Source organism: Acinonyx jubatus, chromosome E1, assembly GCF_027475565.1.
Source record: "Acinonyx jubatus isolate Ajub_Pintada_27869175 chromosome E1, VMU_Ajub_asm_v1.0, whole genome shotgun sequence".
NCBI classification, from domain to species: Eukaryota; Metazoa; Chordata; class Mammalia; order Carnivora; family Felidae; genus Acinonyx; species Acinonyx jubatus.
The window spans coordinates 16,285,192-16,308,440 of record NC_069397.1 but is presented as its reverse complement, the minus strand read 5'-3'; the positions used below and the strand labels follow the sequence as shown (position 1 = coordinate 16,308,440).

Genomic DNA, 23,249 nt, shown 5'->3' with positions numbered 1-23,249 from the left:
CCTGAATCCCATGGATAAATGCCTACTAGTGCAATTGCTGGGTCGTAGGGTAGTTCTATTTTTAGTTTTTTGAGGCACCTCCATACTGTTTTCCAGAGTGGCTGCACCAGCTTGCACTGCCCCCAACAATGCAAAAGAGATCCTCTTTCTCTGCATCCTTGCCAACATCTGTTGTTGCCTGAGTTGTTAATGTGAGCCATTCTGACAGGTGTAAGGTGGTATCTCATTGTGGTTTTGATTTGGATTTCCCTGATGATGAGTGATGTTGAGCATGTTTTCATGTGTCGGTTGGCCATCTGGATGTCTTCTTTGGAGAAGTGTCTATTCATGTCTTTTGCCCATTTCTTCACTGGATTATTTGTGTTTTGGGTGTTGAGTTTGAGAAGTTCTTTATAGATTCTGGATACTAACCCTTTATCTGATACGTCGTTTGCAAATATCTTCTCCCATTCTGTCGATTGCCTTTTAGTTTTGCTGATTGTTTCCTTTGTTGTGCAGAAGCTCTTTATTTTGATGAGGTCCCAATAGTTTATTTTTGCTTTTGTTTCCCTCCCTTCTGGAGACATGTTGAGTAAGAAGTTGGTGCGGCCAAGATCAAAGAGGTTTTTGCCTGCTTTCTCCTTGAGAATTTTGATGGCTTCCTGTCTTATATTTAGGTCTTTCATCCATTTTGAGTTTATTTTTGTGTATGGTTTAAGAAAGTGGTCCAGGTTCATTCTTCTGCATGCCACTGTCCAGTTTTCCCCGCACCACTTGCTGAAAAGACTCTTTATTCCATTGGATATTCTTTCCTGCTTTGTCAAAGACTAGTTGGCCATATGTTTGTGGGTCTATTTCTGGGTTCTCTATTCTGTTCCATTGATCTGAGTGTCTGTTCTTGTGCCAGTACCATACTGTCTTGATGGTTACAGCTTTGTAGTATAGCTTGAAGTCTGGGATTGTGATGCCTCCCGCTTTGGTTTTCTTTTTCAAGATTGCTTTGGCTAATCTGGGTCTTTTCTGTTTCCATACAAATTTTAGAATTATTTGTTCTAGTTCTGTGAAGAATACTGGTGTTATTTTGATAGGGATTGCATTGAATATGTAGATTGCTTTGGGTAGTATCGGCATTTTAACAATATCTGTTCTTCCTATCCAGGAGCATGGAGTCTTTTTCCATTTTTTTGTGTCTTCTTCAGTTTCTTTCATAAGCTTTCTATAGTTTTCAGCGTATAGATTTTTCACCTCTTTGGTTAGATACATTCCCAAGTATTTTATGATTTTTTGTGCAACTGTAAATGGGATCGATTCCTTGATTTCTGTCTGTCACTTCATTGTTGGTATATAGGAATGCAACCGATTTCTGTGCATTGATTTTGTATCTTGCAACTTTGCTGATTTCATGAATCAATTCTAGCAGTTTTTTGGTGGAATCTTTTGGGTTTTCCATATAGAATATCATGTCATCTGCAAAGAGTGAAAGTTTGACCTCCTGGCCGATTTGGATGCCTTTTATTTCTTTGTGTTGTCTGATTGCAGAGGCTAAGACTTCCAATACTATGTTGAATAACAGTGGCGACCGTGGACATCCCTATCTTGTTCCTGACCTTAGGGGGAAAGCTCTCAGTTTTTCCCCATTGAGGATGATATTAGTGTTGGGTCGTTCATATATGGCTTCTATAATCTCAAGATATGCCCCTTCTATCCCTACTTTCTTGAGGGTTTTTATTAAGAAAGGAGGCTGTATTTTGTCAAATGCTTTCTGTGCATCTATTGAGAGGATCATATGGTCCTTGTCCTTTCTTTTATTGATGTGATGAATCACCTTAATTGTTTTACGGATATTGAACCAGCCCTGCATCCCAGGTATAAATCCCACTTGGTTGTGGTGAATAATTTTTTTAATGTATTGTTGGATCTGGCTGGCTAATATCTTGTTGAGGATTTTTGCATCCATGTTCATCAGGGAAATTGGTCTATAGTTCTCCTTTTTAGTGGGGTCTTTGTCTGGTTTTGGAATCAAGGTAATGCTGGCTTCATAGAGTTTGGAAGTTTTCTTTCCATTTCTATTTTTTGGAACAGCTTCAAGAGAATCGGTGTTAACTCTTCCTTAAATGTTTTGTAGAATTCCCCTGGAAAGCCATCTGGCCCTGGACTCTTGTTTTATTATTGTTTTTATTTCTGCTGTGTCGGTTGTAATCTCTCCTCTTTCATTCTTGATTTTATTTATTTGGGTCCTTTCCTTTTTCTTCTTGATCAAACTGGTTAGTGGTTTATCAATTTTGTTAATTCTTTCAAAGAACCAGCTCCTGGTTTCATTGATCTGTTCTGTTTTTTTTGGTTTCAATAGCATTAATTTCTGCTCTAATCTTTGTTAATTCCTGTCCTCTGCTAGTTTTTGGTTTTATTTGTTGTTCTTTTTCCAGCTCCTTAAGGCATAAGGTTAGGTTGTGTATCAGATCTTTCTTCCTTCTTTAGGAAGGCCTGGATTGCTATATACTTTCCTCTTATGACGGCCTTTGCTGAATCCCAGAGGTTTTGGGTTGTGGTGTTATCATTTTAATTGACTTCCATATACTTTTTAATTTCTTCTTTAACTTCTTGGTTAGCCCATTCATTCTTTAGTAGGATGTTCTTCCATCTCCAAGTATTTGTTACCTTTCCAAATTTTTTCTTGTGGTTGATTTCGAGTTTCATAGCGTTGTGGTCTGAAAGTATGCGTGGTATGATCTCAATCTTTTTGTACTTACTTAGGGCTGATTTGTGTCCCAGTGTATGGTCTATTCTGGAGAAGGTTCCATGTGCACTGGAGAAGAATGTATATTCTGCTGCTTTAGGACGAAATGTTCTGAATATATCTGTTAAGTCCATCTGGTCCAGTGTGTCATTCAAAGCCATTGTTTCATTGTTGATTTTTTGGTTAGATGATCTGTCCATTGCTGTGAGTGTGGTGTTGAAGTCTCCTATTATGGTATTACCATCGAAGAATTTCTTTATGTTTGTGATTAATTGATTTATATATTGGGGTGCTTCCACATTTGGTGCATAAATGTTTACAATTGTTAGGTCTTCTTAGAGGATAGACCCCTTGATTATGATATAATGCCCTTCTGCATCTCTTGATACAGTCTTTATTTTAAAGTCTAGATTGTCTGATATAAGTATGGCTACTCCAGCTTTCTTTTATTGACCATTGGCATGATTGATGGTTCTCCATCCCCTTATTTTCAATCTGAAGGTGTCTTTAGGTTTAAAGTGGATCTCTTGTGGGGCACCTGGGTGGCTCAGTCTGTTAAGCAACTGACTTCATCCTCAGGTCATGATCTCACGGTTTGTGGGTTTGAGCCCTGCATTGGGCTCTGTGCTGATAGCTCTGAGCCTGGAGCCTACTTCGGATTCTGTGTCTCCCTCTCTCTGCCCCTCCCCCGCTCGTGCTCTGTCTCTCTCTTTCTCTCTCAAAAATAAATAAAATGTAAAAAAAATTTATTTTTGTTTTAAAGTGGGTCTCTTGTAAACAGCATATAAATAAATCTTGCTTTCTTACCCATTCTGTTACCCTATATCTTTTGATTGGAGCATTGAGTTCATGGACGTTTAGAGTGAGTACTGAAAGATATGAATTTATTGCCATTATGATGCTTGTAGAGTTGGAGTTTCTGGTGGTGGTCTCTTGTCCTTTCTAATCTTTGTTGCTTTTGGTATTTATATATATATGTATTTTCCCCCCCATCTTTTCTCCCATCAGAGAGTCCCCCCCCCTTAAAATTTCTTCCAGGGCTGGTTTAGTGGTCGCAAACTCCTTTAATTTTTGTTTGTTTGGGATATTTTATATTTCTCCTTCTGTTTTGAATGACAGCTTTGCTGGATAAAGAACTCTTGGCTGCATATTTTTCTGATTCAGCACACTGAATATATCCTGCAACTCCTTTCTGGCCTGCCAAGTTTCTGTGGGTAGGTCTGCTGCAAACCTGATCTGTCTTCCTTGTAGGTTAGGGACTCCCCCCCCCCCCCCCCCGCTGCTTTCCTGATTCTCTCCTTGCCTGAGTATTTTGTGAATTTGACTATGATATATGCCTTGTTGATGGTTGGTTTTTGTTGAATCTAATGGGGGTCCTCTGTGCTTCCTGGATTTGGATGTCTGTCCCAACCTGTTTCCCAGGTTGGGAAAGTTTTCTGCTATGATTTGCTCACATAACCCTTCTTACTCCTATTTCTCCCTCTTCTGGGACCCCTATGATTCTGATGTTGTTCCTTTTAATGAGTCACTGATTTCTCTAATTCTTAAATCGTGCTCTTTTGCCTTCATCTCCCTCTTTTTCTGCTTCACTATTCTCTATGTTTGTCCTCTATATTGCTGATTCTCTGTTCTGCTTTATCCATCCTTGCCGCCACTGCATCCATCTGTGATTGCAGCTCAGTTATAGCATTTTTAATTTCATTCTGGCTATTTTTTATTTCTCTTATCTCTGCAGAAAGGGATTCTAATCTGTTTTTGACTCCAGCTAGTATTCTTACTATATCATGATTCTAAATTTTGGTTCAGACATCTTGCTTGTATCTGTGTTGGTTAAATCCCTGGCTGTCATTTCATCGTGCTCTTTCTTTTGGGGTGAATTCCTTCGTTATGTCATTTTGAAGGGAGAAAAGGAATTAATGAGGCAGAAAAATTAAAATTAAAATTAAAATAAAAAAAATTAAAACATTTAAAACACACACACAAAAATGAAATAAATGATGCTAAATCCTAGGTGTGTTTTGGTCTGGGTGTTGAATGTGGTTTGACAGATAAGAGAAAAAAAAGGAGGGGGAAAACAAAAAAAAGGAAATCGTTTGAGAATTTGAAAAAATGAATACAGTGGAGTAGACTAAAATGAGATGATGGAAGTAATATCGAATTTGAAAAAATATACACAGAAGTAAAGAATATAGTAGAAAAAATTAAAGGAAAATATTTTTAATGAAAAAAATGAATTTTTTCTTTTTCTATATTCAAGAAAAAGAAAAAAGAAAAGAAATCGTTTGAAAATTTGAAAAAGTGAATACACTGTAGTAGACTAAAATAAAATGATGGAAGTAAAATAGAATTTGAAAAAATTTACATCAAAGCAAAAAATATAGTAAAAAAAGTATTTTTAATAGAAATTAAAAATGAAAATGAAGTTTTTCTCTTTCTGCATTCAAGAAAAAGAAAAACGAAAAAGAAAAAAAGGAAAAAGATTGTTTGAAAATTTGAAAAGGTGAATACACTGAAGGAGACTAAAATAAAATGATGGAAGTAAAATAAAACTTGAAAAAATTTACACAAAAGTAAAAAATCAGTAATAAAAATTAAATAAAAATATTTTTAATAAAAATTGAAAATAAAAATGAATTTTTTCTCTTTCTGTATTCAAGAAAAAGAAGTGTAAAAGAGAAAAAAAAAAGAAAATTGAATAGATGAACCTACTACCAGATTGAAGTAGGACTGAAATTACGTCATTTTCCCCTAGAAGTCAGTCTGTGTAGCGCTTTAGAGTCCATAAACTAAGCTGGCAGTGAGACTTGTGTTCTTGAAGAGCAAAGTTGGCCCAGTTGGGTGGGGCTCAGCGTAATGGCTCTGCTCTCCACTAGATGGCACTGCTAGCCTAGTGGGGTGAAGGGTTGGGCTCTTGGTAGGTGTGTATGCGCATGCGCGGGAGCAGTGAAAATGGCGCCACCCAGCTACCCAGTCTGTTCTCCTGGATCAGCAATCGCGCACCCGTCCTCTGTCTTCAGCCTTCGTCCACTCCCAGCTTTTTCACTCTCCGTGACCAGGCCCCAGGCAGTACCTCTCTCCCGAGTTTTGTCTCAGATGCGGCTGTTTTCCCCAACCCCTTACTTCTGAAGGACTGCAGCTTTGACCTGTTCTGCCTCTCTGTGGGAGGGTCTCACTGAGCAATGGCTGAATGGGCAATGGCTGAATGTCGGCTGCACACAGGAACGCTTTGCTGGACCCTGCTGCTGCCAGTGCCCTGAGACTATGGCCAGGTGCCAGCCCACCCCAGAAAAAGTTGGTGGGATAGTGTGGCAGCAGCTTTTCAGGGATTATAGAAAATCACAACACACATCTGGCACCAGGCTTCGCCCTTAACGACCTTGTTCCAGCACCAGCGAATGTGGCTGTTCTCTGGGGTCTGCTGGGACCAGGTGGCTTCAACAGTCTCTACCAAATGTCCTTCCAGCAGTAGAACCGCTTTTCCCCGTGTGGCCCAAGATCCTCCCAGACCCCACTCTCTTCCTGGGGATTCGCCCTTCCCACCAGAGCACTGCCAGGTATCGAGCTGTGGAGTTGCAGACTGCACTCCTCTTGTTAACAGTCTTAATGGAATTTAAACCGTCTCCTTTATCCTTTCTCCCTTTTTAGTTTAGTCCCTGCAGCTGTTTCCAATTTTCCACTTTCTCTCTAGCTGCTTTTGGGGAGGGGTGCTTTTCCCTGTATTCTCCCCCACCCCCCGTCTCCGTCCTCTCTCTGCTGGCAAAAGCACCTCCCTTCCTGCACCTTCTCGCTCCCCAAGTTCACTTCTCTGCACCACGTACCTGCTGAATTCTGTGGTTCAGGTTGTATGATTGTTGTGTTAATCCTCCAGTCAGTTTTCTAGGTGTGTAGGGTAGTTAGTGTTGGTCTGGCTGTATTTCATGGACACCAGACACACAAAAAACTTCCATGCTGTTCACCATCTTGGCTCTTCCCTTGACATTGGCTTTTTTACCGTTTTTCTCAGAAGCGTACAGTGGGGTTTTCCAGAGGCTGCATTACATGTGAATTGCAACAAATTGAATACAGCAAATTTGAGAATCTAGCAATTCTATTACAGAGATAACATGGTCAGTATTGATAGGATAACACATGAAAGCAAAAGTTCTGTGGGTCCTCAGTAATTTTATTTTATTTTTTAAGTTTATTTTAAGTTTATTTTGAGAGAGAAAGCACAAGTCAGGGAGGGGCAGAGAAGAGAGGGAGAAAGAGAGAGAATACCAAGCAGACTCCACATTGTCAGTGTAGAGTGCAGAGCCCGACACAGGGCTGGAACCCACAAAATGTGAGATCATGACCTGAGCCAAAGTCAGACACTTAACCAACTGAGCCACCCACGTGCCCCTGGGTCCTGAGTAATTTTAAGAAGTATTAAAAAAAGGTCCTGAGGAGTGCCTGGGTGGCTCAGTCAGTTGAGCGTCTGACTCGGTTTCAGTTCAGGTCATGATCTCACGTTTCATGAGTTCGAGCCCCACATCGGGCTCTGAGCTGACAGCATGGAGCCTGCTTGGGTTTCTCTCTCCCTTTTTCTCTGCCCCTCCCCCGCTTGTGCTGTCTCTGTCTCTCTCAAAATAAGTAAATAAACTTAAAAAAAAAAAAAAAGGTCCTGAAACCAAAATATTTAACAACCTCTGCTCTAGAATAGTAAAAAAGGAAAGTATTTTCCTTTAAAATATGTTAAAATGCAAAGTAATTTATTTGCATTTTGTCCTTCACTATTTTGATTTCTTCTTTTTTCAAATCTGTTCACATTTCTACTTTTTCAGCTAATGTTGGCCATTTAAATTTTCTTAAGTAATCTTTTTTTTTTTTTTTTTAGGGATTCAAATCATATTTGTAGAGAATTTCAGTAGTAGCTAAAATGTCTTCTGAAATCTCTTCTGGATTTGTAATTGTCTGCTTTTTATTCCTGATGTTTGCTTTCTCTCCTTTTTCTTAGACCTGATAAAAGTTTGCCTATATTATTTACTACCTTTTTCAAGAATCAGCTTTTTTGATTATTGATTATCTGCTATTTTTTAGTTTTTTAGTCTTCTATTTTATGATATTTTATTACTTTATTTTCTTGAAACTTTTTTTTTAAGATTTTATTTTTAAGTAATCTCTACACTCAACATAGGGCTCGAATTTATAGCCCTGAGAATTAAGAGTCACACGTTTTATGGATTGAGCCAGCGAGGCATATTTGAAAGAGTTTGGTTTTGTATAGAATTCCAAGTTCAAAATTATTTTCCTTCAGAACTTTTACTTTTTTATTTTTTTTAAATCATTTACTTATTTATTTATTTATTTATTTAGAGAGAAGGGGAGGGGCAGAGAGAAGGAGAGAGAGAAAATCCCAAGCAGGCTCCACACTATCTATCAGCATGGAGCCAATATGGGGCTCAAACTCACAAACTGTTAGGTTATAACCTAAGCCAAAACCAAGCTGGCTGCTTGACCGACTGAGCCATCCAGGTGCCCCCTTTCCTTCAGAACTTTTAAATATAATACTTTGTTTTACTTTTATATCCACTCTTTCCAAATGGAGGTGTGTGGTATCAATCTAATTCTTTGTAAGTAATTTGTACTCCCAACTTCCTTCACCAGTTGTTTTTAAGGATTTTTCTCTTTATCCTTGGTGTTCTAAAATTTTACCAGGCTAACTCAAGTTCCTGTGTTCTCACTTTCCAACTAAGGGCAGAAATGAAATCTCTGTTATTTGCCTTTTCCAGAAAATGAGTTAATCTGTCTTCTGTCTTTTCCTGCTCTTTGCATCCTTTATCTCAGAATTTGTAGCACCCTGGGAACCACTCCCACCTTTTCTAGCATTCAGTCTCTTTAAGCAGTTTGCTTTCTTGCCTTTTATATTCTTCAAGTTTCCAGTCCGTTGAAGGTATCCCTTCTTGTTTTCTAGCATGATTATGGATTTCTTTTCTGTCATTTCGAAGGTTTGGATTAGGAGGAAAAGGAGGCTGCAACATGTATTAATTTGCCATGTTACGCCAGAAGCTTTGCATTGTTTTCCTAGCTTTAAGATCTTGGGCAAATTGTTTAATCTCTCTGAGATTCAGTTCCACATTAAAAACAAACAAACCTGTTTTATAATACTGCCTACTAAAAGTTTATTTTAAGGCTTAGAGTATATCTTAAATGCCTAGTACAGTGTATGGTATAGAGTAGATGTGTAATTGTGCCTTTATCACTATAATATTAAATGCCTAGTACATTGCATGGCACAGAGTAGAAGTGCAATATATAGTGCCCACATTGCTACAATAAATCTAATGCGTTGTCTGTGTGCAGTAACTATATCATCATTAATCATTAGTCATCTGAAATTTTCTTGTTCTGTCTCCATCCTACTTTGTGTTTGACAGTCATAATTTTGGTAGCCTGGCTTTTTTTTTTTTTTTTTTTTTTTTTTTGGCTTTTTAATAGAATCTTGATCTTCATGTTGGGTTGTAGCCATTAGCTAAGGGCCATTATGTTAGAAAAATTCCATAAAGAAGGCAATAATAACCATAATTATATTTTTGAATTATTTTTTATTGTGTACAGTCTTACTGCACTCTTTTTACTCATTTTTTTAAACTGACAACTGACAGTTTCTAATTAGAAGACAGTAAAAGCTTTACTTCCAAATTTGCTTTTAAATAACAAAATTAACTTTTTATTTTTCCAAAACTGTACACATCTTCCTCATCTATTGACAGCCTTTGATACTGCCTATTCCAACTTTACCATAAAAAATTATTAACAATTTTTTTTCCTTTATTTTCTTGTTGTGTTTCAGTGTGTATAGTGAGACAAAAAGTAATAATCCCTCATCTCATTCTTGGATTTATCAAAAGCTGAAAATAAAATAGATCAGATCGTTTTCTGGAACAAAATTACTTTATTAGTTTAGTAATAATTTGAGGTTACTTTAAAGATAAGAAGCAGCATTTGGGAGGAGATTCATTTCCTGCCTTTGGGCATTATCTGCAAGAACTACATCTTCAGTGTCAAGAGACTGTGTATGTATAACTGAACTCTAATAAAGTCTGTACTGGGAATGCTGCACACCTGACTTGGTCATTGTGATTATATATTAGGTGCCAAACTGTTGCTTGTCTTTTGAAAAAAAAAAATACATTGCCAAGTGTATTTCATTAAAATTTGCCCTGTGGGGAGGACTACAAGACCTTTGTTGATTATAAGTGTGCTAGTTATTTCCAACATAGTTAATGATGTTCCTTTGGAAAATAAGCTTGTGTTTCTCTTTTCTCTTTTCTTTCTTTCTTTCTTTCTTTCTTTCCTTCTTTCTTTCTTTCTTTCTTTCTTTCTTTTGTTTTTAAAAATGTTTTTATTTTTGAGAGAGAGAGACAGAGTGCAAGTGGGGGAGGGCCAGAGAGAGAGAGAGAGATGCGAAATCCAAAGTAGGCTGTCTCCAGGCAACAGCTGTCAACACAGAGCCCGATGCAGGGCTCTAATGAACTGTGAGATTATGACCTGACCCGAAGTCAGATGCTTAACCAACCAGGCACACCAATAAGTTTGTGTTTCTAAGCGGAATAAAATGTAGTTTTCCTTTTATTGGTAAATTAAGTTAATAATTGGAAGAGGTCATTAATTATAGTAAATATGTTTTAACTAAATCTCACAAAGTTTTTCACAACTCTTTTTGACTGATGACAGCATAGAATATTGACTGGTAGGAACCTCCTTTTGCTGATACCTGACTCTTAGTGCTTAGGACTGAGAAATAGTGCCTCCTGGAGTATAAGACCCAGATAAAGGAGATGATTCAGAGTATGGGTTCTAGGTTGGTTAATTTACATGTGAAAGATATATTCCTGGGTGAACCCTTCACTCTCTCTCAACAAATGGCCAACCCTGGGAGAGACAGTTTCTCTGCCAGGTTGCAAATGCCAGAGCATCAAGAATACAGAAAATGAGAAAATATAGTTAATGTAATTGGCCTTGTGGTGGATGGATGCCAAATAGACAAATACAGAATCTAAGAAAACAAAATAGCTATCGATTCTTTTCTTGTTACCATCTAGTTTAGAAATCAGAATGATGTTAGCCATATAAAACACGTTAGATATTTCCCTCTTTGTATTCTATTATCTGTAACAAATTGTAGAAAATAGGGATTATTTGCTCCTTGAAAATTGGGGAGAATTCAGCTTGTATAACTGTCAGAGTTTACAGCTCTTTGGGAGAGGATGTCTTTGTGGTTATTGGTGTATTCAGGTTCTTTAACCGTTTAAGAAAGTATATCCATTCTGCTTAGATTTTCAGATTTATTAACAAATATTATAATCTCATATAACAATGTAAACATAGCATTATCATAATAGTACTTTTAAATCTTTCATTTATCACACTTGCATCCCTTTTCACTTTTCTTGATTAATCTTGCCAGAAGTTTGTCATATTAATCTTTTCAAAGAACCAGCATTTGATTTTATTCATTTTTTTAATTAAAAAAATTTTTTTAATGTTTAATTATTGAGAGAGCATGAGTGTGGGAGGGGCAGAGAGAGGGGGAGACACAATCTGAAGTAGGCTCCAGGCTCTGAGCTGTCATTACAGAGCCTTACACAGCTCAAACTCACAAATCACGAGATCATGACCTGAGCTGAAGTCAGACGGTTAACTGACTGAGCCACCCAGGCGCCCCTGATTTTATTCATCTTTTGCATTTTGTTGATTTATACTCTATTTGATTGATTCCTGCCCATATCTTTGTTTTCTTTGTTTTTTTTTTTTTTTTAGTTCTTCTATGATCTTTTTCAACTTGAGTTCTTCTGTGATCTTTTTCAACTTGAACTTTAATTTTTCTTATATAAGCATATAAATGTATTTGATTTTTTGAGTATTCTGTCTCACAGATTTTGTCATTTAGTGTTTTTGTACTTTTTAAAAAATTATTTTGTAATTTCCTTTATAATTTCTTTGTTAACCTGAGGATTTAGAGCTATGGCTTTTGAGTTTCTAGACATATGGGTGGAGGTTTTGTTTTGTTTTGTTTTTTAATGTTTGTTGCTGGGTTTTGTTTTGTTTTTAATACAGATTTTTAGTTTTTTTGTTAGGACCAAAAAACATACATTATATAATGTTTGTTTGGAGGGGAAGTTGTTGACTTTGTGGTCAGCACATAGTTGGTTTTTGCAAATGCTTCTTGTGTCTTTGAAAACCATGTGTACTTTCCACAGTATGTAAGTTTTATATATATTTGTTAGTTTGAGCTTACTTGTATTTTCTGTAATTAATCTTTTCCTATTGATCTATTAGTTTCGGAGAAGAGTAAGTTAAAATTGCCATCTAAAATTGTTGATGTCCCTATACTTGTGAGAGTTGTTGCTTTGTGTATATATGTGTATTTGTAACATTATTGCGATAAAACTCACATGCCATAAAGTTCACTGGTTGTTAATATATTCACAGTGCAGTCATTATTATTACCTAATTTTAGAATATTTTTGTCACCCCCAAAGAAACTTGTCTGTTAGCAGTCATTCCCCGTTGCCCCTTTCCTCAGATCCTGGAAATCACTGATTGCCTTTCTGTCTCCTACTCAATGGGTTTACCTATTCTGAACATTTCAAGTAAGTGGACTCATATAATATGTGGCCTTTTATAGTCACAAAACATGGCTTCTTTCACATAACATAATGCTTTCAGAGTTTATCTGTGTTGTAGCACATGTCAATACTTTATTCCTTCCTGTGGCCAAATAATATTTTGTTGTTGGATATATATTATTGTATTTTGTTTATCCATTCATCAGTTGATGGGCATTTGCGTTGTTTCCACTTTTTGGTTATTAAGAATAATGCTGCTGGGCGTGTGGGTGGCTCAGTCAGTTAGGGGCCAACTTTGGCTCAGGTCATGATCTCACAGTTCATGAGTTTGAGCCCCACATCTCTGTGCTGACAGCTCACAGCCTGGAACTTGTTTCAGATTCTGTGTCTCCCTGTCTCTGGCCCTCCCCCTTTTCCCATTGAATAGATTGAATTTTCTGTTCATAGTTTGGAAAGTTACACATTTCACTTCTTTTTTTTTTTTTTTTCTTTAAATGTTTATTTTTGAGAGAGAAAGCATGGGGAGGGGCAGGTGCCCCTGTTCTGTTCCTTTTTAAAAATAATAATGAGTTTTACCAAATTATTTGTTGACTTTCATGTATGTCACAACATCATTCTTGTTGGAAATAGTTCCTTTAATGAGTATTTTCAAAGAGGGCCTTTAATACAGGAAATCTTCTAAGACTTCATGTGCCTGAGGTCTTTACTTTTGATGATAGTTTATCTGTATATAAACTTTTTGGTTCAAAAGTCTATCAACATTTAAAAATTATTCCACACAGCAACTTTGTGTTGCTGATGAGATATCTGATGTCATTTTGATCTTATTCCTCTATAAGTGAACTCTACCTTGTTAGAAGCTTTTAGAATTTTTTTTGTCTTTGATTCTCTTAATATTTCATTGTATGTATCAAAGTGTTATTTATGTATGTCTGTATGTTTTACTTATACATGTCAGTTTAACATTTTTTAATTCTAGAAAATTCTTGGTCATTCATGTATTCCTGTTTAATTTATACATCTTTTTTAAAATCTATTTTTATTTTTTGAGCGAGAGCAAGGGGGGGAGGGGTAGAGGGAGAGAATCTTCCTTTATAAATGTTTATTTTGTGAGAGAGATCATGACCTGAACTGAAGTCAGATGGTTAACCGGCTGAGCCACCCAGGCATCCCTTGTTTCTTTTTTAAAAAACTATTTACACTTCATGTTACCCATATCCTCTCATTTCTGAGGCTATGTATTAGGGTCATCTAAAATTTATATTCTGGGGCCACCTGGGTGACTCAGTCAGTTAAGCATCCAACTCTTGATTTTAGCTCAGGTCATGATCCCATCGCCATGGGATCAAGCCCTGTGTCAGGCTCCACGCTGGGCATGGGGCCTGCTTGGGATTCTCTCTCTCGTCCCCTGCGCTCTCTAAAATTAAAAAAAAATTATATTCTGGGGTGCCTGGGTGGCTCATCAGTTAAGCATCTGACTTCACCTCAGGTCATGATATCACAGTTTTTGAGGTTGAGCCCTGTGTCAGGCTATGTGCTGACAGCTCAGCCTGGAGCCTGCTATGGATTCTGTGTCTCCCTCTCTCTGCCCCTCCCCTGCTTGCATATTCATTCTCTTTCTCTCTCTCTCTCTCTCTCCCCCCCCCCCTCAAAAATAAACATTTAAAAAAATAAATTCTGTCTGGGTCATTAACTTTTTTTTAATGTATGTACAATTTTTTGTACTTTTTTAATGTTTATTTTGAGCAAGAGAGAGCATGAGTGGGGGATAGCAGTGAGCCTGATGCCAGGCTTTAACCCACAAGCTGAGAAATCATGACCTGAGCTGAAGTCAGTTGCTTAATGGACTGAGCCATCTAGGTGCCCTGTATTTTGTTTTTAATCTTTAAAAAGGTTTTAATTGTCCTTATACTTCTTTAATGCTTGAATTTTTTTGTTTTCTTTTCTTCTCCATGAACACATTTTCCATTGAGATTTTCAGCTACATTAAGTTAACTGGTATTGTTTGAGAGGAGTGGTAAGGTTGTCAAGAGGAAGGAAGAACCTCAGGGCAGAGAGCCCTACAGTGTTAGTCTGGACTTCCCATTTGCATCATCTACCTAGTAACTATATCCCTCAGGGTAGTAACTCCATCAGAGAGTTGCTCTTTATCAAGACCAAGCTCCCAAGGAAGTTTGTTCAGCAAACAGAGATCAGGTCTGCTGCCCCAGGCAAACTGGAGTACTACCCTGACATTACCTCAGAGCAATTGCTTTTTTTTTTACCTGCGGAGACTGGAGAGAGACATTTCTGAAAAGCTGTCCCATCATCCAGCCCCATCCCCCAAAGTTGTTCAGCTCTGGGTTGCTACTTTTCCCTCCCTTTGTCCTGATAAGCCAGCATTTGTTTCCCAGGGATTTTTCAGTTTTTTGTTTGTTTATTTTGGTTTTTTTGTTTGTTTTTTTCTTATATTCAGTCTCTCACTTGTAGAACAACTTCAAAGGGAGGGAGCTTGGCCTAGTATCTTACCAAGAACTGTAAGCTGAGTATGACTAATTTAACAAATTATGTATGTTTGACTTTTGATTACATGAGATTTTTTTTTTTTTTTGCCACAAATTTTTCTAATTATCATTTCCAATTATTTAAGCTTTTACTGGTTGTTTTCCATTTAGGGATCACATATTTTCTTGACAGTGGGAAAGGAAAAAAGAGATGTCCTGAGCAATGGAAGGAAACTGGTTTAGGAATATTAAGGGATAATTCAGAAAGTGGATAATGTAGGGGCACCTGGGTGGCTCAGTCGGCTAAGCATCCAACTTTGGTTCAAGTCATGAGCTCACGGTTCGTGGGTTCTGCACTGACAGTGCAGATCCTGCTTGGGATTCTCTCTCTCTGACTCTTCCTCCCTTGTGGCATTCTCTCTCAAAATAAACTTAAAATATATATTAAAAAAATTTTTAATTGAAAAAAGTAGGTGGATAATCTAGATTTCAGTGCACATTTTTTTTTGATGGTTTTCTTGTTCAAAACTTTTAAGTATCATTTAAGCATGTGATGTGTAGAAGACATAATACTGGGTGTTACTGATAAAAGTTTGAATAAGATAAGATATCTGCTTTCAAGGAGCTTTTTTTTTTTTAATACTTTATGAAAGTGAATTTATATATATTCAAGTTAAAACTAAAATATCTTCACTTCTGAGAGAAGTTAAAATTTCAGAAGCTACTAAGGGTGTTTTGTTGGGATTAGGGCCATTTCTCTTTGAGCAACCAGGAGTGAAAGCCAGATGGAGCAGCCATCCTTACTTTGAGGAGAATTTTTTTTTGTGGGCTCCGATTTTTTGTGCACAGCTACACTGCTTTTGTTCATTCTGCACTCTACTTGACTATGACCCATTTTTAGCTACACACTCTCTAGCTCCACCTGATTTGGGCCACCCTGCTTTCTGTTCTTAAAATCAGTCTCATATCTTAGTGTTTTTAAGCATTCCAGGAATGATTTGCTTCGTATACTTGGACCATGTTCCTTAGCTTGTCTCTGTCAGTCTGTTCATCTGTTGCATTATAATTTGCTTCTGCTACTAGATTCCTGCCTTTGAATTTGCTCTGTACCTGTCCTCGTATGTACTTGGTTTGACATATTTTGGCTCTTGGCTTTATTTTTAAATATGTTCTTCTGTTCTTCCTGAGGTAATTCATTGAGGTGTTCTTTTCTAAAACACTGTTCAGTCCTGTCACTGATTCAAATCCTCTCTTCTTCCAAGTTTTTGAATTATAATACCACAGCTCATTTTGTTAAAATTGTTACTATTATTTAATTTTTTATTTAAAATTACCCACCATGAAAGATAAACATAAAATTACGCACCACAGGTAAAAATAGTCTATAGTTTTTTTGTGTATGGCCTGATGTTATTTTACTTTTTAAAAACAGCTTTCTTGAGGGGTGCCTGGGTGGTTCAGTTGGTTAAATTTCCAACTTCGGCTTGGGTCATGATATTGCAGTTTGTGAGTGAGTTCAAGCCCTGCATCAGGCTCTGTTGACAGCTCAAAGCTTGGAGCCTGTTTCAGATTCTGTGTCTCCCTCTCTCTCTGCCCCTCCCCTGCTTGCACTCTCTTTCTCTCTCTAAGACAAATAAACATTTTAAAAAGCTTTATTGAGGTAAAATTGATATATACATGCACCTATTTACAGTGTACAGTTTGCTAAGTATAAGTAAATATCATGAAACTATCACTGCAGTAAAGGTAATGAACATACCCATCACACCCCAGAATTTTCTCATGTCCCTTTGTAGTTCCTCCTTCTTGCCCCTTCCCATCCCCTCTCCAGCCCCTGGCAACTACTGATCTGATTTCTGTAACTATAATTTTCATTTTGAGGAATTTATTTAAATGGAATCATGCACTATGTACTGTGGTTGAGGGGTGTGGATGGCTTCTTTCAGCATAATTACTTTGAGGTTAATTCACACTGTGTGTTTTAGTAGTCCACTCTTTTTTCTTGCTGAGTAATATTCTATTCTATAAATACATGACAGCTTATCTGTTCACCTGTTGATCATTTGGATTGTTTCCCATTTTTGGCTGTTAAAAGTAAAATGGCTGTGAACATTTGTGTATGAGTCTTTGTATGGATATATACTTTTATTTCTCTTGGATGAATACCTAGGCATGGAGTAGCTGGGTTGCATGTTAGGTGTATGTGTAACTCTTTAAGAAACTGCTAAATTCTTCTCCAAAGTTGGTGCACCATTTTATATTTCCACTATTGATATATGAGAGTCTTAGTTGCTCTAAGTCATTTGTATAGACATACTGTCATTTTACCTTTTAATAAAACATTTTCTTCTCTTAATGTTCTGCAACTTGTATTTACCTTTAAATGTTTAATAAGGCCTGGAATGTATTTTGGTGTTTGTTATAAAGAATGAGGTGAGGGAAGAAAACAGTTTTAATTTTTCCTTCAGAAGGCTGGACAGTGGTCTCCACATCATTTTATTAAATAATGTGTATCATATTTCCAGTGATTTAAAACTTGCCTTCCTAAGGAATTGTTTCAAATGAATACATTTCTAGGTTCTTTGCCTGTTCTTTAAAATCTAAATGTATAGATACTAGAGAATAACGTAGAATAAATAAGTTCTCCATTTATGATGTGATAAAGCATTTTAAGGAGGTAAAATTGAGGATCATGTCCTGTATAGGAGGTATAATTGAGTTCTCAATGGAGAACTATTATGTAAGTTTAAAAAAAAAAGTACATTCATATCTTATTTGGATAAGGAGTTTAACTTTTCATTTTGTAACCATTCTAAACACACTGCTCTGGATGAAATGATCTCTGTAACATATGTGTCATTTTATCTCTGATTACTGTTTCTGCAGTTTTCTAGCTTAGAAACTTTAATACAAGTTTGACCCTGTTTTCTGCATTCATTCTGTCCATCTATTTCCAAGTTGTTTATATTTTGGACCTAGTTTATCCCATTTATCTGTTCCCATGTGCCATAGTCTTATAACTTCTCTGCCCCTAGTCTAATTTCCTATTATCCGTATTATATTGATTCCAGATCATTTTTGTAAATGACTTTTCATTAAGTTAAAAAAATTTAAAACTTCTTTTTTGTCTTTGCATCGCTCTTACGGTTCTTGTTTTTATGATATGGTCTGAGTCCAATTTTAGCCCTTAGCACCCATGCAGAAGTCATTTGCTATAATCATGTTGATCTCTTCATTCTTTCTTGCTACGTTTATGTCATGATATATCTTTATAGGGTTTCCTTTATATAATACAACCTTTTTTTTCTATGTTACCCATCTTTCTAAATTTGTCTTAGGCTTTCCTCCTCCATAGATTCTTCTTTGACTCTCTCAGACCATGATTTCCCCTCCTCTGAATTCTTAATACTGGTAGTATTTTTTCCATTCACTGTATTCCATCCATGCCCACTTCTTTGGACATGTTAGCCATGCTTTTGCTTATTCTCAATGCCTGAAAAGCTGTTCTCTAGATCTCATTATGACTTGTTTTCTTAACTTTACAGGTCTTGATTCAAATGGCACCTTCTCATTGAAACCTTCCTTGAGTGTCCTATTTTAAATTCAGTCCTCTCCTTAGTCTCTGTACCTTTCTTTGATTGTTTTTCTGCATAGAGTGCAATATATCTGACATAAATTTTACTAGTCTGTTATTCCTTATAAGTTCATTGAGGACAGGGGCTTTATTTTATTGTTTTCTCATCAGTACCTTGAATAGTGCCTTGCACATGGTATGTGTTCAGAAAGTACTTCAGTGAATGAATAAATGCTGTTAGGTTGGTGTTAATTGTTCTTTAGTTACATAAAAGTATTGTTTAGTTGTCTCCTTAACTAGACAAGAAGTTCTCTGAAGCCTAGAGTGTACTCTCAATTCTCTCTTTGGCATAGAGTGACCTAGCAACATTAAGTACTTACTGAAGGTGTAGAATTAGAAACTGACCACACAAAGGCAGATGGCACTTTATATTCCACAACTGGTGGATACTAAGCATAATTAACTTTAAGTTCTGAGTAGGATCTTAAAGTTGCTTTTGTTACTTAATAAATTAGAATAACTTCTGGTTTCATAATAATCATAGTCCCTCCTGGTTACATAAAAAATACATATTCCTTTAGACCATTTAGAAATATAGAAAAATATGGACAGTATAAAATGTTCACAAAAATAAAGTAATGGGAATTTACACACTGTAAGTGGAAGCTTGAATTGGTTGGACCACTTTGGAGAACAACTTGTCAGCATTTAGTGAAATTGAGGATCCATGCCCTACAACATGCTGTACATGGTAGCAGTTCTCCTAAATGGTTACACATGTGTATCAGGACACATGGACAACAATGTTCACAGCTGCTTTCTTTGAAGGGGGTGGGAAATAACCCAAATGTTCATCAGCAGGAGAATGTATAAAAGTTCAGATCATGCAAAATCAGCATCATTTAGAGATATGCTGAAAGGGAGGTAAACTATTACTCTACTATCATAGAGTCTCTGGACACGAGACAGATTAACAGGAGAAAAGCAAAGTTCACAAGAAAAATGAAGACCCAAAGAAGTGATTAGGCCTAAGTGCTTATATACTAGGTTGAACAAAGTAGAAATTGTGGGAAAGTAACCAAAATAAGTGGGTAGACTAAAGGAAGATAGTTATTTTAACAAGATATGTCTATGTAGATGTCTCTTGATCTTGACTCCCCATCTTGGGTGATAAGTGTGCTTCTTCCTTCTAGTACAGAGAAGGCACCTTTCACATGGGAATTTTATCTCCTGCTTTTAGGAAGAAAAAGGAAGGTCATAGTGTCCTTGCATTGGCTGTTTTTCAAGTGTCTTCAACTCAAAATAATCAATATGCCAAAGCAGCATATTTTGGGGTGGCCTTGTCCTGATCTCCTTAAATACATATGTAGCAAAACTAACAAAAAGCAAGGAGATGATATAAAAATTTAGGGTGGAAAGGGTGGGAAATGAGATTAGGGAAGGATATATAATGACTTTACTGATAATGTTCCATTTCTTAGGCTGGGTAATGAATTCACAGATGTGTTATTCTTTGCACATAATGATTTTTCTTAATTTTTAAAGGTAGTGTTGTCATGTATAGGGAAAGTTGACAGAGTATAGGAGGTTTAAAAAGAGAAGAGACCTGAATATAGTTGGTAGAGAAAGAAGAGAGACTTGATAAGTGAAAAAGGAGAAGTGGTAAATAGCATGAGGGCTCAGTTACAATTGGAAGCTAAGAAATTATATTTTCCAGGAATGTTTGGTTGCCTTACTGTAGACAGCAGATGGTTGCATGCATTCAAGATTTGTGATTATCAAGTAGGTGCAGAAGATGGGCAGTGTTGCAAGGGAGTTAAGATTATTGGCAAGAGTAAACTTCAGAAACAAAGAAGGGGCATCTGGGTGGCTCAGTTGGTTAAGTATCTGACTCTTGGTTTCAGCTCAGCTCTTGGTTCAGGTCATAATCTCATCGTTCATGAGTTTGAGCCCTGCATCAGGCTCTGTGCTGACAGTGTGGATTTTGCTTGGGATTCTCTCTCCCTCTCTCTGACCCTTCCATGGCTCTCTCATTCTCTCAAAATAAATAAATAAACTTAAAAAAAAATAAAATAGAAAAATCAAGGGATTAAGGGCATCCATAAGATCAAAGAAAAGATACAGTGGAAATAAATGAGCAAGAGAGCTATCTATTTTATTGAAATCTGAAACATTGTAAGTTGCGCTTTTATGCATCATTAAGAAAACACTACCAATTAAACTATGATAGTCTTTCTTATGAGTTAGAGTTCTAACTATATATTTAGTATGCAATATAATATTGAAAGAATTCTTTTAGTCTTAATCAGATGTAAATCTTTATCTTCGCTTACTCTTATATAAAAAGCAAAATGTGAATTAAAATAGTTGGTTAAGGAATCTCTAAAACTTCTTCAGATCGAGGGTTTTTTGTTTATTTTTTTCTTAATGGTAGTGAGTTGTCATTTTGTTCAGATTTTCCATGGAATGAATGTGAGTGAGTCATCATCAGTCTTTTTTGAACTTACTTTTTCATTCAGACTCCTTGATGACTATTTTTCCAAATTTATCACTCTTTCTGACATCAAGCTTAGTGGTCATAAAGAGGGTGTTTGGAGATGGTGAAGAAGGCCTGTTAAATACTAATCCCAAGTGGGAGTCCAAAGTAAATTATCTCTACATAATTGCATAATTTTAAGAAATGCTACATCACCAACACTTGATGGTACTCATTCTGAAGGTTTTGATGCTGACACTTTTGATATTCACACATATGTAGGCAATACCAAGTATATTAAGAATACCTTTTGGTCAGTAGCAATTAGATGATGCCACTGATTACAAGGTGTATCCCAATTTCAGAGATGTAACAATGTGAAATAATGTACATCTTATATTCAGTGAAATTTGGTAGAAGAATAGTGGTTGTTGTCGGGTTGGTTTTCCAGATTTACATTTTCAAATCAGAGCTTCAGCAGTCGCAGATAATGACGAGAGTGACCATGATAGGGTGACTAAGTAGAGAGGAAACGAAACCATCATTACTGGAGCTGAGGAAAACAAGGTCAGGTCAGGATGTTGTATGGAGGATGGCATGATGTAGAGTAGAGAGGAAAACTGAAATCAAGATGTCAGAGATAGTAAGTAATAAAGGTTCACAAATCGAGAGAAGAAAAGGATAAAGGTAACAGTCATATGGCATGAAGTTCAAAGGAGTAGGGGTTTTACCCGTAGCGTATGACACAGTGTTTTCCTAATTTGAAGAATGTGAGCCATGAACAGCCTCAGAAGAAAGGGGATTATTAGGGAAAAGCTGGTTTCAATCAAGGAATTTAAAGTTCATCAAAGGGAATGAGGATGTGGGGATTGTTGGACTTCATGAGAAGGTTTTAATCAAGGTAAAAGACACAAGAAACAGTGTGGCCATAGTATGAGAGGGGATGATTATTAGAGCAGAGCTTCTTGAGTAGTGAATGTGGACCGATAACGGGTAAAGCATTAAAGTTTGCGCATACCATTAAACGTCGTTGAAACCAAATCTTTAAGTGTCTGCAGAACTGTAGAAGGATATACAACTTAACTGATCTTCTTATGTTGAAAGTTAGGTTGCATCAAGGTTTTCACAAGTGTGAGTAGATACCCCATTATATAATACAGTGAATATCCTAGCACCTAAATCTTTTTGTACATCTTTTGTTTTTTTTCTTTTTATCCATAGAATGAACTTCTGAAAATGGAATTACTGGGTCAAAAGAAATAGATATTTTTTCAGGCTTTTAATAGATTTTGCCAAATTGGGAACTATTTCACATTTTCACAATGTGGGAGTATATATTTGCTTTTGCCAACATTGGATGATAAAATGTTTAAAATCTCTTGTTAATTTGATGATAAAAGTTAATGTTTTCATTTTTATCTCCTTAGTTATTGATAAGATTGAACTTTTTTCATATAGCTAATGGTCATTCATATTTTCTCTTTTATAAATTTTCTGTTGATAGCCATATCCATGTTTTCTGTCAGAGCTTATATAATAAAAATTTTGTCTATTTTTTACATCTCTTAAATAGGCTTTTGTACTTACAAAAGAGTTATATGAATGTGGACAAATAAAGCTCATAATAGAGATTGCAGAGTTGCAGGCCCTTTATTAAATGATCTCGTTAAGTTTAAAAAAAAATGGCACACCTGGGTGGCTCAGTTGGTTAAGCATCTGACTTCGGCTCAGGTCATGATCTCTTGGTTTGTGAGTTCGAGCCCCGCAGTGGGCTCTGTGCTTACAGCTCAGAGCCTGGAGCCTGCTTGAGATTCTATGTCTCCCTCTATCTCTGCCCCTCCCCCACTCATGCTCTGTTTCTGTCTCTCAATAATAAATAAATGTTAAAAAAAGAAAACATAGTTTAAAAAATGAAGAACAGGAAGTTATCATTTCTAAGTTTTCAGAGTACAATTGAAAATTGTAGCGATAAGCCACTTGAAGAAGGATTGATTCTTGGGGCACCTGGGTGGCTCAGTCAGTTGGGCGTCGGACTTTGGCTCAGGTCATGATCGCGCAGTTCGGGAGTTCCAGCCCCACTTCGCACTCTGTGCTGACAGCTCAGAGCCTGGAGCCTGCTTCAGATTCTGTGTCTCCCTCTCTCTCTGCTCCTCCCTGCTCACACGCTCTCTCTCAAAAATAAATGAAGATTTTTAAAAAATGTTTAAAAAGAAGGATTGATTCTTGAACTGTTTTTTCTTTAGCTGAGAACTGTTTTGGATAAGTGGATAGGTAAACCTCTTATTTCATAAAGAAGTCCATATGTGATTTTTAAATTGTGATTTATTACTTATGGAAAAATAGATTGATTTCTCCCCCCAAAAAAGAAAAATTCAGAACACTTTTCTGAATTTTTAATTTTTAAAAATTT

The 23,249-nt window shown here is 36.6% G+C and overlaps 1 protein-coding gene across 2 annotated transcripts in view; it reads left to right on the top strand.

Moving 5' to 3' along the window:
• NSRP1 (nuclear speckle splicing regulatory protein 1) overlaps window positions 1–23,249 on the top strand; it is a 60,574-nt gene that overhangs the window by 16,325 nt on the left and 21,000 nt on the right. Inside the window, exon 3 of one of the 2 annotated variants that reach the window (XM_053211642.1) lies at window positions 17,217–17,222. In XM_053211642.1, coding sequence (XP_053067617.1) covers window positions 17,217–17,222 — 6 coding nt within the window. Of the gene's footprint in view, window positions 1–11,500; window positions 12,331–17,216; window positions 17,223–23,249 lie in introns of those variants that run through there. The other variant, XM_027034599.2, reaches the window with a different exon arrangement.